The 17,703-nt window shown below is 53.2% G+C and overlaps 5 protein-coding genes across 5 annotated transcripts; 2 read left to right on the top strand and 3 right to left on the bottom strand.

The window, feature by feature from the left end:
• Positions 1-1,531: 1,531 nt before the first annotated feature.
• Positions 1,532-2,326, bottom strand: PODANS_2_13880 (uncharacterized protein; the record flags this gene model as incomplete). The annotated part of the gene is made up of 1 exon (XM_001903182.1): positions 1,532-2,326. The coding sequence occupies one exon, from the start codon at positions 2,324-2,326 to the stop codon at positions 1,532-1,534; it is 795 nt and encodes a 264-aa protein (XP_001903217.1).
• A 1,314-nt stretch (positions 2,327-3,640) lies between these two features.
• Positions 3,641-4,313, bottom strand: PODANS_2_13870 (uncharacterized protein; the record flags this gene model as incomplete). Its single annotated transcript, XM_001903181.1, has 3 exons — positions 3,641-3,720; positions 3,801-4,048; positions 4,231-4,313. 3 exons carry the CDS (start codon positions 4,311-4,313, stop codon positions 3,641-3,643), a joined length of 411 nt encoding a protein of 136 aa, XP_001903216.1.
• Positions 4,314-4,661: 348 nt separating this feature from the next.
• PODANS_2_13860 (uncharacterized protein) lies at positions 4,662-5,784 on the bottom strand (the record flags this gene model as incomplete). The annotated part of the gene is made up of 2 exons (XM_001903180.1): positions 4,662-5,432; positions 5,494-5,784. 2 exons carry the CDS (start codon positions 5,782-5,784, stop codon positions 4,662-4,664), a joined length of 1,062 nt encoding a protein of 353 aa, XP_001903215.1.
• Positions 5,785-6,199: 415 nt separating this feature from the next.
• On the top strand, positions 6,200-7,953 carry PODANS_2_13850 (uncharacterized protein; the record flags this gene model as incomplete). The annotated part of the gene is made up of 2 exons (XM_001903179.1): positions 6,200-6,235; positions 6,319-7,953. 2 exons carry the CDS (start codon positions 6,200-6,202, stop codon positions 7,951-7,953), a joined length of 1,671 nt encoding a protein of 556 aa, XP_001903214.1.
• Positions 7,954-14,649: 6,696 nt separating this feature from the next.
• PODANS_2_13840 (uncharacterized protein) lies at positions 14,650-16,351 on the top strand (the record flags this gene model as incomplete). Its single annotated transcript, XM_001903178.1, has 2 exons — positions 14,650-15,063; positions 15,155-16,351. The coding sequence occupies 2 exons, from the start codon at positions 14,650-14,652 to the stop codon at positions 16,349-16,351; spliced, it is 1,611 nt and encodes a 536-aa protein (XP_001903213.1).
• Positions 16,352-17,703: the final 1,352 nt, after the last annotated feature.

Raw genomic sequence — 17,703 nt, 5'->3', positions numbered from 1 at the left:
CACATACCTCCTGCAGAACTACTCCATCGGTTGTTTACACCCCACGGCTCGGGCTTGATGAAAACGGCTTAAAATAGCGACGGCTTGAGATTGCTGGGTTGTGCTGTTTCCCTATAGTTGTTCGTGTGTGAAGATGCCCCGGATCTTGGGCCTAGTGTCCTGGCATTAGGTGCTTGTTTGGTTGTGTAGATATGCTGGTAAACTGACCCTGCACCAGCTGGGCTGAGGTCCCCCAGTATGACAACAGGCAGTGATTCACTGGACAGTTGGAATAACTAATAACTGTAGCATTCAATGTAGGTATTGTGAATTGAGAATTCGGTGACCGGGGTAAACCGGTGACATCAGTTGATGAGAGGGCACTGGGTGGGCTTCATGCTTGCTGGACTCTGGTTACCTTATCAGGTGGCCTTTACCTTTTTCATGTCCCAGGCGGAGGGGTCCGGCACATCTGTCGGTGAACACATTGCAGAACAATTGGCTTTTGTCCCGACTAACAATAGCACAAGACGCCCCATGCTGCCAGACCTCGCTTACGGTCCACCCTCTCAGGGTAATATGGGAGAGATAGCAAAACCTGGGTCCTGGATATTGGGTATGATCTCGGCGGTCATTGGGGAGGAGCCCGGGATATGTAGATGAAGAGTAGGTAAGTATATAGCTGAAGCATGTAATCCAGGATTCCGTCAGAGTTGTCTCCTCGGGATTCTACTATCACGCAAACCAACATGCATACATCGTTCCTTCTCTCATTTCTTGCCCTCTCAGGGGCAACGTTGGCGCAACGAGGTCGGCCAACGACATTCTTCACAGCTCCCTCTCCTTCAAGTACTCCGCGTCCGGGTGCAACACAGTCCTTGTACGGACAGTGCGGCGGACAAAACTGGACTGGTCCAAGAATCTGTCCATCGGGGGCTTACTGCAAGAACGATGGAAAGTAAGTGCATGAGAAAGAATTCACCTAAACAGAACGGAGGATGCTGACAGCTACTACAGCATGTGGTACGAGCAGTGTGTGGCCATTGAAACCTCTACCAGGCCTTCAGGCAACCCTGCGGTCACTACTAAAACTATAACGACGGTGATCACCATTGGTGGTCCTACCCCAACGGTTGTGTCGACTCGGGTCACATACTTGACTCCAAGACCGTCGTCTACTACGCCTTCGGTGGTGACGATAACCTTGGTACCGGATGATCCATGTGATCACGAGATTTGGTGCTGATAGGGGCTTAGTGGAGGAAAGGGGGTCCTGTGTCTTGGGTATCTTGAAGTTGATATTGACATCTCTGAAATGATACCAGAAGAATATCACACTTGTTACTAACATTGTTTTGTTTGTTTCCATGGATGGTAAAATGGGACAAAAGTGAATGTCTGCAGGCGCGGTTGGTGTATTGTGTCTACCCTCTGCTACATGACCTACCCCAATACAATCCCACATGTGCCCTAAAGTAACCGAGACGAAATCCCCAGTGAAAACCAAGCCAAAGTTGAGAAACGCCAGATATGAAGACCCATACATGATCACCTATTCAGCAGGATCCACCATATCCAGCCTCGTAAAGAAGGTCTCAACCCTGCCCTCGGGGATATACGCCTTGTACTCCCTCATCCACCAGTCAGCTACACTCCCCCTCCTCGCCTTCTCCCCCAGCACAATCTTGTCCGAAGTCAACATCTTGACCTCCCCCACCGCCCTCTTCTCATCCACCTCCTCCACCATCCCCTCCAAGTCCTTGTCCTTCACCTCCCCAAACCCCAACAACTCCAACACCCAAGCGCCCTGCATCTCAGCCAGAACTCCAACCGAGACAATCGCAATAAACCCGTCCACGCTCTCCGGGTGCCGTCTCGGAAACGCAAACTCCTCATCCGCAACGTCCGTCACCTTGTCCAGCGCCTCGGTCATGGCATCCCCCATGTTCTGCCTCCCCTGCTCGACCAACTCGACAACATTGTCCAGACACTCCTCGATCAGCTTGCGGTTCCACCTCCTCTCGCCGACGACATCTGTGATGGCGATCTGAAGGGAGTCGTCGTTGAACTCGGCTATGTGCATCAAGTTTACGATCTTTTTGGCAATGGCCACGAGCTGCTCCTCGTCGTCGTCGGCAGATGAAGTGCAGGCCATCAATGGGGCGGATCGGTACTGCCCTTCTTCATGGTTATTGCCGGGTGGGGAGTCGGAGTAGAGGCCGAACTTTTCGTTGTCAATCTGACCGTGAGAGTCGAGGGAGTCGTAGAGGAGCTCGGTGTAGCCGGCCCGGTTGGCGCGGTTGCGGCGGAAGGAGAGGCAGGCGAGGATGGAGCGGAGGGTTGCCATTGTGTTGTCGTTGTGTGTAAGTGACTTGCCAAAGTGTCAAACAAGCAACAAAGCAAGCAACAAAGCCCGAGAAGCTATAAGAGAAAGCAAAGAAAGTAGAAAAGCGCTATTTGTCTAGCAAAGCCGAAGGTGACTGGTGGCTGCCGTGGGTGAGGAGAGAAAGAGAAAAGGCAAGACACAAAAAGTGTCAGCCAGCCATGTTATTTATGATCACACATGCCCCCGTCTTCTCTCGATGGCAGACACACAAAGGCTTCTTTCCTGTGTGGCCGCTTGGCAGACAGGAGACTAAGGTAGGCAGATGTCAACGTCCCTCGGTGGCGGACCCGGAGGGCTGTGCCACATCCGGGGTTCGAGGCCAGGGGAGACCGGCCCGGCCCCACACGTGAGTTGGATGCCGGCATCCGGGATTGTCGTCCGGAGGTTGCCAGTGAACAGCAATCGACTTGCAATCTTCACGACAAGCAAACAATTACGTTGGCGGTGTTTGTTTCGAGATGGGCACATTCCTTTGTTGCAAGTTTGTCAATTGAAATTGTGCAGAAAAGTCGAGGCTTTGGAGGAGGGAACAGGCTATGCTCAGGGCGGCCAGCGATAGGCCACTGCCGTGATTGCCCCATGTGTAACGGTCGTCCTACGCATTGTGAAGTTGTGAGCATATATGTATCAAGGCATTGTGATCGGATGGTCTTGGGCTTGCAAAACGTGGCAAAGTAGGCCAGGGGAATTGGCGAGCAGTGGCTAACGTTCCACCACTTGCTGCTCATTGCTGATCTCGTATCGATGGATTGTATGCTCTCCAGTGGTGCATGGCCCCGGGCTGGCTGCAAGGCAAACGGCCAGGAAAACTTGGGGCATATTGGCCAAGTCGGACATCCGAGACTCGACAAGAAACTGGGTGCCTCGACATGACAAACACAACTCACGGGAATTAGTGGACGGAATCTGTATGCATTACATCTCTTGTTGAGAGGGCCGACTCCCAATCCGTGATATCACCACGCGGCCGCAAGCATGTTGCTATTGGGAACCACGCGCTCCTCCTTTGTCCATCACACAGTTTTTGTCTCTTCCGGACTTTTGGCTCGACCAACGTCCTCCTGTATTGGATGCTATGGTTCTGCCCGAAATCAATGAACCCCAACCATCACGCCTTCATGAAGTTCCCGTTTTGTATGGCCCGGCGATCCCATGAGTTGGCCGATAATATCCACCAGCCTGCCAGAGTAGAGTAATGCACAGAACCAAAGCCGTCGTCCATGCCTGAAAAAGACCCGGTGTGAAAGACGACGCCGAAATAGAAACGCTCGCCGCTTATTTCTCCTTCTTGGGCTTGGGGCCCTTGACCTTCGCAGTACCGCGGAGGGTCTTCTGGCGGTTCTTGCGCTGCTTGCCTATTGGTGAGGAAGAGAAAATGTCAGCCGGTACCACTCCCAAAATGAAATTCTCATGTCCACCACCGCGGGAAACATACGCTGCTGTCTGGAAGCACGCTCAATCTTGGTGGCAAGGCCAACACGGACGAGTCTGTAGCGGGGCTCGAACTTCTTCATGGCCTCGGGGGAGTCATAGATGAGGGCAAAGCCAGTGGTCTTGCCACCACCGAACTGGGTGCGGAGACCGAAGACGGAAACTTGATCCTTCTGGGCCTTGTAGAGGGCAGCGAGCTTCTCGCGGAGGTCCTCCTTGGAGATGTTGGCGCGACCGGGGTGGAGGATGTCCCTGAACAGCAGAGTCAGCGACAATTTCCCATCAAACAGCCCAACATTCTCAAATCGCCCGCGATTTTGCCATGTTCCAATCGGGCATTATGTTTCTGGATTGATGTTCTCGTCCACTGTGGGCGACTTGGCAATCGGGGCGATTCGCGAAGAGGGCATTCGGAGATGGATGGCAGCACTCACACGACCATCTGCTTGCGGCCGAGCAGAGGGTTGCGGATGAACTTCCGCGTGCGCAGGGTTACGGGGGCATCAGAGTCGGCCATGGTGATGTCGTCGGTCGTTGGTTGTCGTACCTCGATCGATCTCAGGTTCCGGCAGGAGGAGGGCGAGTTTCTGCTGGTGTTTTTTGCAGGCCAGGACGCACTGGGTAGCGGGTGGATCTCGCAAAATTCCGGCAGCGAATCGCTAATTTGGGTGTGAGCCCTAATTTGTGTGTGGCCTGAATTCCGAGGCAATCAGTCAGCAGCGGCGGGGCAGCTTGGTGGAAATGCACGGACCAATGTGCGGCAGCCTTGTCCAGCTCCCCACTTGTCGACAACTGCCCCACACCTTCTGAGAAGACATTCAAAACAACAACACAGCACCACAATCTCAAAGTGACTTTTTTGTTCTCATGCAACCGTCAATTGGCAAATGTGTATAGGGGTGGCGTCATTATAAAATGGCCCTCTCTGCTCCGGCCTAGGCAGCACTGGAAACAGTTCATAATGGACATGGAACCCGCGCTTCTGACAGACCTCCAAGAAGCTCTCGAATGTCGCTCTGTTCCGCTCTGTTGCCGCAATCAGAATGACCACGCCAGGCGATATAGCAACGAGGTTCTGCAGCGTTGCCACCAGCGCGGGAATTACACTCGCGTCGTACGTGATGTCAGCTCCAAGCACGACGTCGACCTCTCTTCCACCGTTCCATTCCTCCTCTTCGGTCCCCAGCAAAGCATGGCCCCATCTGAGCTCAGAGACAGACACCCTGTCTGTGCCCTGAAGACCGTTGATGAAAAGGTTGTCTGGGAGGTTATTCACCACATCTTCAGAACCGTCCGAGGCAATGACATGTTCTGCGCCGAGATATTTGGCACACAAGATGGCAACGTATCCTGTTCCAGTCCCGAGCTCTAGCAGACGCTTCCCCTTGACAAGTGTTGGGTTGGCGCAGAGATACTGGCCCATGTGCAATGCTGCCTCCCATGTTCGTAGGCCTGTTGTCCCTGAACCCGAGATAATGGAACGAGATTCCAGCAAGACCACAGCTGCATCACTGGGTTCCTGGAGCAGGGAAAGGTGGTATGCCACATGGCACTTTTGCTGGGCAGCCACCACCTCTGAAGGCAATGGAACAGATAACAACTCAGACATGGTGGTCATGAGATTATCTGATATTCCCTGTTCCTGTCAGTTCCTGGCGTCTCCGTCTCCTTTTCAGCAAGGTATGAGTTATCCTTACATGCTCCTCCCAGTCCACGATAGAGCGTTCGATTCTCGACGTCAACTCCTTGAGCACTTTTAGCCCATAGCGGGGAGGAAGCGGGAATGCGATATCATGGCCAAACAGCTTCTTGTAGATTTCCTCTTGGACCGCATCGAGGCAAAGGACCTCACCGTCTGGATATTCTGGTGCGGCATCCAACTGCAGGCACTGCCAACAGAATCGGGTCACTTGTGGGTTTTGGCTGCTCATGTTGAAGGGTGAGTACGGTCTTGTTCGAGTCCAGCTCGACATCTGTCGTTGTTTCATGTAAATGTTGGCCGCCTTGTCCAAAAGACCGGCAGAAAGGAAGGCGGTGAAGGGCCAAGGATAGACTGCTGGGCACACAACTTTCCAGCCTCAGAGCGTCAGAAGGGGTCCCAGGTAGGTAATGAGTCAATGCCATTTCTCCCTGTTTTGAATCGAGCCTGACCTTTTTGTTCCGTTATGGATTTTAAACACACCTGCAATCGGATTTCATCTTAAAAGGCCAAGTCTGTATCCAGCGAGCAGTTCAGCCAAAAGTGGGCCCTTGACGTAGGAGCTGCCAAGCCATTGAACAGTCGAGTGCGCGCCTGGCATCGCGTTTCCATCTCGGAACTGGAAGACTTCAGTTGTTGGCCAGAAAAACACACAATCCCATCTCAACACCCTTTCGCCGCGCCCAGGGAAGACTGTCGCCAAGATGTCGGTCATTCTCGAGACAACGGCAGGTGACATTGTCATTGACCTGCTGGTCGATTTCGCCCCCAAGCTGTGCGAAAAGTACGTCCCCATGTTCTTGCTTTCTTGTTCAATTGCCAGACCACAATTAACCCAATGTTCTTCAGCTTTCTCAAGCTATGCAAGATCAGATACTACAACTTTTCTCCGATCCACTCTATTCAAAAGTCCTTTTCCTGTCAAACCGGCGACCCTCTCGGGCCTCTGTCCCCCAATTCCGACGGCGGAAGTTCCATCTGGGGCTTACTCAAAGGCAGGGACAAGACATTTCCTGCCTTGTTCCATCCCAAATTGAAACACCGCGAACGAGGCACTGTCAGCATGGCTACTGCCCCCCACCCGTCTGACCCAGAGACACGACTGGCTGGCTCTCAATTTCTGATCACACTGGGAGAGGACGGGATAGACTTCCTAGACGACAAAGCCGCCGTATTTGGGAAAGTCGCCGAGGGCTTTGACGTTCTGGAGAAGATCAACGAGGCAATTGTGGATGAACGAGGGAACCCGCTGGTGGACATCAGAATCAAGCATACCATTGTGTTGGAGGATCCCTACCCTGACCCCGCTGGCCTGCGGGAGCCAAGTGCTTCACCTCCACCGACCAAGGCACAGCTCGCTACCGTCAGGATTGCGGAAGGAGAAGAGCTGGTTGATGTCGAAAAGGACGAAGAAGCCGCCGCTGAGGCGGAAACGAGAAAGAGAGAGAGGGAAGCAGCCGCCCAGGCGTTGACGTTGGAGATGCTAGGCGATCTCCCATTTGCCGAAGTCAAGCCACCAGAAAATGTCCTGTTTGTTTGCAAGCTCAACCCAGTCACAACTGACGAGGACTTGGAGTTGATATTCAGTCGGTTTGGCAAGATTCTGAGTTGCGAGGTGATCAGAGATCAGAAAACCGGCGACAGCTTGCAGTATGCTTTCATTGAGTTTGAAGATAAGAAGAGCTGCGAGGAAGCGTACTACAAGATGGATTCCGTTCTGATTGACGACAGGAGAATTCACGTAGACTTCAGTCAGAGCGTCAGTCGCCTGAGCGAGGTTTGGAGAAACGATACCAACACGAAACGCAAAACTGCTGCTGCAAGAAAATGGAAAGGTGGCTGGGGTGGTGTGCAAGAGCTGGAGAAATGGCGCAAGTACAGGAATGAGGACGTGGAACGTGACGACGAGGACGATCATTATCGGATGGTCCATGGGGTGGAGGATATGCAGCATGGCCGGCACGATACCGGCGTCTCCCACAGCAGCAGCAGCAATAACAACAATGAGAACAATAACAACCGCAAGCCTTACGACAGGAGAGCCGGCGAGAGCCGGTCGAGCGGCCCGAGTGGAAGTGGTGGCCATGAAGATAGCCGAAGAGAAGCTGCGGCACACCGGCGGGGAAGAGAGTCCCCGGACCGGCTGACGGACACGCACAGCAGTAGCGGCAATAACAACAGGCCAGAGCAGAGGCGAGGTCACACGGAGCGACGGAGCCGGAGCCCCAGACAAGACCACGGTTATCACCGTCACAGCTACCGCGACAACAACCGCCATGACAGGCCAGGCGATCCCGGACAATCATCATCAAGGGGCCGAGAAGATCGGGATTGGGCTCGCAGAGATCGTCGGGACCAAGATCGCGATAGAAGGGATAGGAGCAGATACAGGGACAGGGACAGGGGCCAGGACAGATACCGGGGAAGAGGCGGAGGAGACGAGTACAGTGGCCGTTGAACGGTTGTCGTCGGTCGTGTGTAGCGGTGCTGTCGGCTGCCGGCCTCGTGTGCGTGGGATATCACAGTAACGATGCAAGCTAATTAGAGCCCTAGACGATGAGTGGTTCGTCTTTCACGTTCGACAGCAACTCGTTTTCTTGTGGCCCGGCTCTTCTTGCTCTTTTCTGTCTTCCTCAGCTGCCAGCTCCCTGTCTAGCATAGTGTCTTCCACCCTCGGCCAGTCGCCCCAGTTACTCAACACTACGCCCAACGACGGATGACATCCTGTTGGCCGGGCACTGGGAACACGACTTGAGCAAGGTGTCATCTCGTCGTTCTGATCACCGAGTCGGTCTGGAACTCCTGGTCGAACGTGTACACGCGCTCCTGTGTAGTAGGCGTCAAGGAGAAGTCTAAACCGCATGGTGCCCTGTCAATGGATGGCGCATCGTCCCGACGGGCTGCGTGGGCAAGGACCCTGTGCCCGAAGGCCAGACCCAATGGATGTGGCTCGCCTCCTGTTGCTTCGACTCTTTTATACGAGCTTTCTTTTCGTTCTGCCATGGATATCTATCTACGTGGCGGGCTGAGGTGGGTGCGTGTTGGTCAGGGCATTCTGGCTACAGCCGTGGATGGATCGCATTTGCGGGCCGGGTGGTCGAGGCGCATTGCATTGTTTCTCGATGGCTTCCATTGATGCTTCCTGCCCCCTTTCCTGCCCCTTTCCTTCCTCCCAGCCGCGGGTTCTTTTCAGCACCCTGGTTTACCCCCTGCCCTGTGGTTCGTGGAAGGATTGTGGGAAGGTAACCCAAGGCTGCCCTTTTCCGTTGCACATCTCATCAGCATCGTCATCGCCAGTGATCTATCCCCCTTTTGTCGTGACTACAGCACAGGAGCAAGTGGGCATGCACGCCGGGTAATTCTTTCTCTCTCGGTCCAGCACATATTCCCCCACTCTCGCGCGTACCGCACCCCTCTCACCACAGTCGCTTCGTCACAGTCGAAAGACGGTCGGGTGGCTTTTTATACAGGCCACACGTGCGGGCCGCTTCTTTCTTCAAGCCTCCCTTGACGTGATTATCGGGCCCAGCTGGAGCATGCAGAGCTGCCAACCGCCGTATCGTGCTTCCTCCCTACTCAACATAGGGCGTATATGTATGCAGACCTCGGAGTTTCGTACCCGGATGAGGTAGCTTCTACTGGTTCCACGAGGAGGTTGTTCATGCGGTCTCTGTATGACGCAGGCAAATAGAATGAGGGGCCTTTCACGAAGCCCCGTCCTGCGCAGATAGCTGGCTAGCCTCCTGTTCTCGCCCCCCGGCTTGGGTTGGGTTGTCATTGGGCTGAAAGATTATACTACTTTTATATATGCCTATGTTTGACGACGAAGATGCTCGGAATCGGGCTGTGGTGGTGTGCGGATAAGCAGGGCGGCCAATGAGTGCTACAGGTGCCTATTCGTACTGCATAAAAATTGGTTTTGCGGGTAGTTGGGGGTTGGGGGTTCGGGGTTGGGGGCTGCTGGCCAAGGGGTGATGGAGGGGCGGGTATTCGGGTTGTGTATGTGTGTGTATGGGTGTGTCTGAGGTATCGTTCGGATCATGCCCGTCATCCACCACCCTTCTTTCTTCTTTCTCTTCCTCAACACCCTCCGGGCCTACCAACCCAGCCGCCGCTGCCGCTGCCGATCCGCATCGCGCGACCCGTCACCGCCGGCAGGCAAGAAAAAGAAAAAAAGTTCTCATTTTGCCTCGGAGGCGTTCGGGCAACGTGTCTCGACAGACGCCCATGGCGGTTTTTTTCTACCGGTTTACCGTTTGGGCGACGGATCGAGCTGTAAGGTCCCTCCCTCTCCGAATGTCCACGACTCGGGGAAAAAATGGCGTTTTTTATGCATCTCTCAAAACCCTGGATATCCCAACGCCATTTGCTGGCAACGTCGAGGAAGCATGGTAGTGATTCTCGTGGACGCGTGTGCACATTACATTGATGCTTCCAGAAATATCAGGAAGGGCGCATTTGTCCAGGCGCATCGGAAGCTGATTTGTTCTACCTTTTCGTAGACTTCACGTACGTGGATAAGGGGAAGCCTTCCATTCAGCCCTGATCAGGCCACAGTACAGAGGAAATCTGACTTGCTCGGACCTCCTGGGATCTTGCTTGTATCAAGAGCTCAGATGTGTTTTGAAGGGTGATACCAGATGGTCCGATGATGACGGCGGGGGGCGGCCCATGCGGTAGGCTTTAGACTCCGTCCGGAGGTTTCGACGGGGGGTGGTTCAAAGTTGATAAAGGCATCTGATTGAACGCCGCTTCTCTTGCAGTTGAATGCTGTGTCACTTGGAAATTTCATCATCTTCACGAATTCGTATCCAGGCAGTCCGAGCTGTTTACCATCACACATGGTATGATATCTCTGCGAAGTCAAACTCAGTTACGCGGTCAACGTTGTTACCAAGAGGAATTGTATCCCAATCTACGAGCGCTACCAAGTCAAAGGCATTGTTGGGAAGCTTGTAGGGAGTCAAGGTCAGAGATATCCACCGAGATATGAAGTCCTGCCTGGTGGTCAGCCACTGAGACACATTCCTATTCAGAATATAATCACACTGAGACAGGATGGCGCGGGCTCTTCATTGGCCAAACTCATCGATTTGTTCTATTTCTATCGTTATGCCTTCCATCAGCACTCCATTTCATCGACAATGCCTCGTATCCGCAAGTGATGCCTCCTCGGCACAACCTCTACATGGTCTTGAGTTGAGTCCACATGTGAGCTACTGATAACGTGCAAGCACTGTTCCTCTCACGGCCTCCACAGGGGAAAAGTTGGAGAAGTGAGAGGGGACCGACTGCGCGAATGGCACAGCATCTTCGGGTGCCGACTTCTGAAGCACGCCCCAGGGACCTCACAAAATTCTTGTTGACGCCGTAGCACCTGACTAGGGAATGGTGGCCAGAGAGCTAGAGACATCGACATGCACGCAGCCGCATCGCGACTTTCCATGAACGAGCCAGCCGAGGCGAGACCTGGCGTGAGCTGGTCACAGGTCAGATAAGCTGAAGTAGCTGAGCCGGAGCGTTGGGGGGGGCCAGACAACAGCCCAACCCGCTTCCTGAGCATTGGGGATTCGGATGGGTCAACCCGATCGGGGAGAGAGAAAGTTTACGTTGGCATCATTTTTGGTGGTGAGTTCTGGTGGCGACCCACCTAGACAGGTCAATAGCTGCTCAACTCAGCTCAACATCGAGCGTACTGAATTGAAGGTTTGATGTCACAGAACAAAGTGATTCCCTTTGGGTCTCAAAATTCATCAAGGGGAGCAAAGCTGGCATGTCAGGCAGGTATCTTCTGGCTCATAACGCATGGCAAGGTACAAGTCCACCCAGAACCGACCATCCGATCAGCTTCCCCAGATAGTCGGACCGAGATCTGAAAGACGGGTGTAGCCGTGTCGAGAAAGAAATTAGCACTTTCCTCCTCGTCTCATCTATCCGACGCAGCTTGCGGACTGCGGTCCAACGACGTCTGCAGAAGGGCCGGGGACTCCAGGACCAGCAGTGTCGGGCACCTGTATCGTGTGTTTGCAACATGCATGATTGTTCACCGCACAGCCCACGCTTCCCCAGTCCCCGTGACTGTTGCGGCGAATATGTAAAGCATAACTGACAGTGTGGAGATCTTCGGGCTCCCGTTTTCAACGGGGTGGCCGACAAATCGGATTCCCTGCCTTGTATGCCAGCTTCCAGGGGGAAAAGTAGATCGGTCATATTTTCGCTTGCGGGAGAAGCAGACGATGGGAGCATGCCAGGAGGTCTCAGTGACAGAATGTGATAGAATTTTTGGGGATACCCAGGGGCTCCCGGTCTTGACTGCACCATGCTCACTGCTGCAGACGCCAATATGTGCCGCGGATGCAGACGACGATAAACACAGATCTCTGGATGGTCGAGGTGGGACGTAGGTATGTGGTCTAGCTGCTCCAGCTTCCGCAGACAGTTGCACTGTGCAAACTTGGCGCGGGTACATCAAAGCTACTTTTAGTTGAAAATGCAGAGTCTTCGATCATCTTCGTACCTGCCTTGACATTTAGAGCGAGCTGTCATTGGCACTCGGTGGTTATCCGATCCGATCGATTACCAATTACCACCCACACAATCCCACCTTCCAAGTCTCAGGGTAACACTATTTTCTCTCTGGGCCAGCAAGCATCAAATGTGCAGTTTTTTCTCTCTTGATATCGGAACGGTCAATCTCTCTGTTCAACACCTTTCCTACCTGGCCATCCGTTTTGAGATGGGGGGATGGCGACTTCAATCTGCAGCCGGGGGCTCATGTTTGCACAGTGGACAAGAAAAGGAATTAATACGGAGTCTAGCGTCTGATGTATACGATAGGTATTCAAGAAAAAATCAAACAGACTTGTTCGTTTGTACCAGGTAACTATTCAGGTCAGATATCATCATTCTACAAGACCCAATGGTGCAATTGCACAACCTGCCGCTGACACCAGCACTGGCCAGCAGCACAAACACCGGCCTCTTCCATATCCATAAGTTGTACAAGGGACAAGAATGCTCACCATTTATGCGTTGTCCCCAGCCCACTTCTCCTCTTTGAGATGGCTGCATCACGTTGTGCGAAAACTCGATTGCTTCGCTAAATCCAAGTACACAATGACACATTTTGAGCCAAGAATCAAGCAAACCACCTTGTCAGAGGCGATTGCGCATCGAGACGCAAAGATTTTCGACTCTGCTTTTGATTCGTTTGCCCTCAGACAGTGAGTGAGGGTGGGGGAGAGAGACTTTTTGACTTTTCGAGTGAGGTGTCACTTTACCCCTGGACATCTTGATTTTACTCTCCTTTCACTCTCCACAGTCAATCTCAGTCGAAAGCTATAGGTTAGTAGCACAAATGGTCCACTCGTCGGCAGGCAAGTCGACACTTGCCAAATGCAGCATCAAAAAACAGAGGTACTCAACGAGATACTTTCCCGGTACTTGTGTCGGACTAGGCAGTTTTCTTGGAGGTGGCCGTCTCCATGTTGGACCAGCCTCGACGTTGAAAAGCTGGTACAGCATCTTATCACAGTGCCATGTACTCATGATTGATGTGGCCCGTGGCCGTTGCCCCTTTGGCCTGCCATCTGATGCCAAATGGGTACATGTAGCTACGAAAAGATGCCCATCCCTACATCAGGTGGCTTTTTCCGATGCATGTACCCGACATGTCCATCATTAGCCTCGCGCTAAATCAAAGGCAACTCGAATCTTTCTGGAGGTACTTCATGCTCCGCTGTCAAAAACTAGACGTGTAGGACCAGAGAGAGAACCACAAGACAGGGCGACGGGCCAAGGTCAAGACCGTGGTAGCACATCATGTCAAGGGAAATATCCCTGGGGGAACCAGGCCTGTCCATGTCGTGTGTGCCCACCCTTCAGCGTTTCTGGCGCCGCCGTCATCGCAAAGGACTGCCAGCGACCCATCATACAGCTGACAGAAATGGATGCAAACAGATGGCCCAATACACACAGGGTACGTGGGGGAACTAACCGACCTTATACCTATCGAACGAGAAACGGACAGCACGAGGTGATACACAAGTCTTTATAACATCATGACACTTGCATGTCCACCCCTTCTCTCCCCCCCTTTTTTCCTCTCCTCGCCTGACTTTCTTCCTCTTCACCCGTCTAGTGTCTTATCTTGTCTCGCTCGATTTCTTTCTTTGCTCCTGATAGTGAAACTGGACCTTGTGCCAAGCTCAACATTTCACAGATCATATCATACATCCCTATTCTGCCCCTTGTGTCTTTTGGGTCTCTTCTGTTTCATCATCTCCGCTCATCGAGAGGGAGACAAAGGCCATACAACCAAGCCAGCTTTCCGCTCACTCTGCACGTCCAAGACAGTCTGACGAAATCAACCTGAGGACACCAATCGATTGTCAACCACTGGATCGGACGTAGATTACGCTGGGGGAAGGTTTTGTTTTTGATTCAGACCAATTCCAGAAGTTGGGACCGGAAAGGTTTGTGTACCATGTCTCACTCCTATCCTACCTCTGATCATTCATCTCCCCACTATTCCACTTCTCGGCCGAGGGGACATGTGCTTTTCGTTGTCCTGTGCTTCCACGGCGAGCGCTTTGATCGGTCCAGCGTTGCTCATGTGCGTCAATTCCAGGTCTTTGGCGTCCGCCCCCCGCTCCCCCATCTATCAAACCAGTACAGCAGGGGAGACCAATCCTGGGAGACTTCAGCTTTGGGCCCGGGTTTTGCTGTCTTGGTTCCTGCCCATAACTCAGCCCCGACTCTCGACTCCAGGGGGACTGTTTTTTTGTTTTCCATTCTCGGTGAGAGGTGTTCGAGGCGAGTCGCAGCCTATCAGGGCATCCACGGCGGCCGATTTGTATCCTAGGGCCAGGTTCCAGTCAGCTTCATTCTGGATCGATCGGGATTTCGAGTTGCGGTGTTAAGTGACCGGACAATTTACACCCTCTGCACACAACGCTGCTGTACCCCCCCCCCCCCTCCCCCACCCACCATCACCAGACACACGCTCAACCTGTCAGCTATTCTACGTCTCGATAATAATAACCACACTCGCAAGCCACAGCAGACGACAGAGACAGACAAGTCTAAACAACAGCCAGACTTTGAGACTCACTCTCTAAAACCAAGGACGAAGGCGAGAAACCGGAAAATTCAAATGGTGTCCCAGACCCAGTCCCAGTGTTATACCCCTTCCTCTTCGTCGTCTTCATCGTCGTCTTCGTCGTCCTCGGGTTCTACGACATCCGACACTCACACCACACTCATCGGCGGCGGCGGACTCGTCCCAGGACTCGGTGGACTCGGCCTACCTCCACGACTCGGCAGCCGATCGAGTTACAACAACACTAGCCGACCGTATCCAGCTGTATATTATTCATCTCCCACTAGTTTGCCGTCTCTGGACTCTGATAGACACCACCACCGTCACCCCGGGCACGGCTACCAGCTTCCTTCACACCCTCTTCACGACGGCCACTCGCGTGGACACCTGAGTATGTCTGATCAAGGAGGGCACGGAGGTATGGATGGGTCAGACTCCACACCACAAAGAAAAAGGATCGCTGTTGCTGTACGTCCATACCTTACCTATTCTTTTCATGAGTCTACCCACCAACCAGCTCGGTTACCTTATGCTGACACTGAATTCCTACCTGGCTTAGTGTGGAAGGTGTAGAAAGCGAAAGATCAGATGCAGTGGTGACCCGGGGCAAGGGCAGCCATGCTCGAACTGCAAGAATGCCAATGCCGAGCCGTGTCAATTTCTAAGGGTGAGCTTCACTACTTTTGTCATCACTTTCAGGTTGTCTAACAAGCGCCAGGTTCAATCAAGAGAAGCCCCTTTCATCCGAAGTGAGCCGGTTGGCGATAGCCCTTTTGGCTACAATGTTGGTGATGCCAGACTATACCACGCTTCCCGCGCGCCCACGTATCATGCCTCTCCCAGTCCGCACGCAACAGCCTACGCTTCCGACCTTTTATCCACCACTGGGCATCATATGGGACATGGCAGCACTACCGACATTACAGGTATCTCATCGTACAGAGGCAGCACTCATGGCGGCGGCTACTCATACGTCCCGGTCAAACCAGCGTATTACACGGCCGCATACAGCTCCTCGCCACACGGCCTAACGTACGGGGTCCACTCTGATGTGGACAACTTTGGGGGTTATGGTTTGCCGGTCCCCACCGGAGAAGCCCATCACGATGCCCCCAGCGGCATCCCGGTCATGTCCATGCCTGGGGCCCCAGCTTGGCCATCTAGCAGGAGCATGAAATCCCCGAGCGGGTACGGCAGCATGTATCTGGATCCAGAAGTAACCGCATCCCCAACCACCTACACAACCCCCCCACCATCGGCCTACTCAGCAGTCCGGGGCCACTCAGCCGCCGGGGACGGGCCGAATTTCTCCTTCACAAACATGTCAGCTTCGTTGCCGTCGTCTCAGTCGGATCGTGTGCTTCCTGTTCCTTCTTCCACCGCCGCCACCACCACCACGACCAGTCACCGCTCCTCCACCTACCCACCTCTCTCAGGGGCCAACAAACCCCCAACGGCCACAGACTCGAGCTACGACAGCTACGGCTCCTCTCGCACCGAGTCCAGCGGCCCAGAAAGTATCTTTAGCGACTCGGAACGCGCTGCAGCGTTCTCGAACAGCCAGGGGCCAGCAGCCTTTGACATGAGCCCGTACGGCACCAGCTCCGGGTCGACCGACGCTTCTGGCCGAAGGGACTCTGCATACGCCGCGGCGGGGGCTGGACACGAGACTGGCGGTGGGCATGACGGGCCGTCGCTGCCTTCCCTGTCGTCTGCGTATGAGAGGCATCATGCTGCTGTTGCCACCCGGCACTAGTCTCGGGCTTTGTGTAGAGTGATGTTTGGTTGGTTGGAGGCACCTACCTACCTGGTAATCAATCCCAGGTGGCAACACACACACAAGACGTGCGTGTGGGTCAAGGCCCAAATATGGGGGTGGCTGGCTGGCTGAGCATGGAAAATAGAACAGTGCGTTGAGGTGTGGATGGGCACTGGCCGAAGTCGACAACACCAACAATTGTGCGAGTCGAGGTTGGGGGTTACACAGCTGAAGAGGAGGGAAGGTCTATCTTGAGCGCCCTCCTACTCCGCACCCACCCACCTATCTACATGGAACAGAGAGAGACAGCAGCACCAACAAACCTGACAACTCGATGCGAAGCAGCCACCCGTCGTCGTTCTTGCTTTCCTTTTTTTCTCTCTTCCCTCTCTAATCAAAAATGTCACGATCTTGCTGTCAAAGCAACAGGCAAAGATCCCAGTGAGCGATTGATTTTTTAGTTGTATTTCTTTTCCCTCGTTTTTGCATGGTTGTCTCTGTTTTCGTTTTTCACTTTTGATTTTTTTGCTCCTTCTGGTCTAGGTATCTCAATGTTGACCGCTCAAAACCTTGAAAGAAAAAGCATTGGCACTCTTTTTTCCTTCTCTTTCTTTGGTTGTGTACCGCTATCAACATCAAAAGATTCCCCCAAAGTCGCAATTTACTGTCACAAGAAATACAGAGAAGGAGAGATGCAAGAGGAAAAGCCGGAGAGGCTGGGACGGAGAGACAGACAGAGACAGTCTGTGAAGGAGAAACCAAAATACATGTACATGTCTGAAAACCCATCACTTCTCTCTTTTGTTTCTTTTCTCGTGTTGCCGCTGCCGCTGCTGTTGTTGTCGTTGTTATTGTCACACGCTCTCGAGCTCGGTTGCAGAAGCGCATGCTGCTTTGCTCTTTTGGTCATTTATCGCGGGCATTTGGCGAGTGCGGAGGTTTTAATCTATCTTGTACTCCCTCATCCCTCGACAGCTCGACCGATGGCCAACCAAGGCTGGGTGGGGGCAGAGAGAAATGGGCCTAGGCTCGGAACACGACAGCTCACCTACATGGTTCCCAATAGTGTCATGTATCTTTTCAACATGGGTAGGGGAATGGTGCATTCTGTCCGCGGACCATATAGGTTGAAGAGTTTCTGAGATTGTCGTGGGAGGTAGAGTGGAAGGGGGGATACAAGGAGGTACATGGCACAGAGACAACGCACACAAGTCAAAGAGAGAGAAAAGATGAAGTCTAATCTAATAGTCACTCACAACAAGTGATAAGAACAGAAAAATAAATGAAGTAAACACCATGCCTCGTCGTGTTGGCCTTGTGAGCTGAAACCCCCACACACCAAGGCATAT

Source organism: Podospora anserina, chromosome 2 (assembly GCF_000226545.1).
Source record: "Podospora anserina S mat+ genomic DNA chromosome 2, supercontig 3".
Taxonomy (NCBI): Eukaryota; Fungi; Ascomycota; class Sordariomycetes; order Sordariales; family Podosporaceae; genus Podospora; species Podospora anserina.
This window is presented reverse-complemented; position numbering and strand designations above follow the sequence as displayed.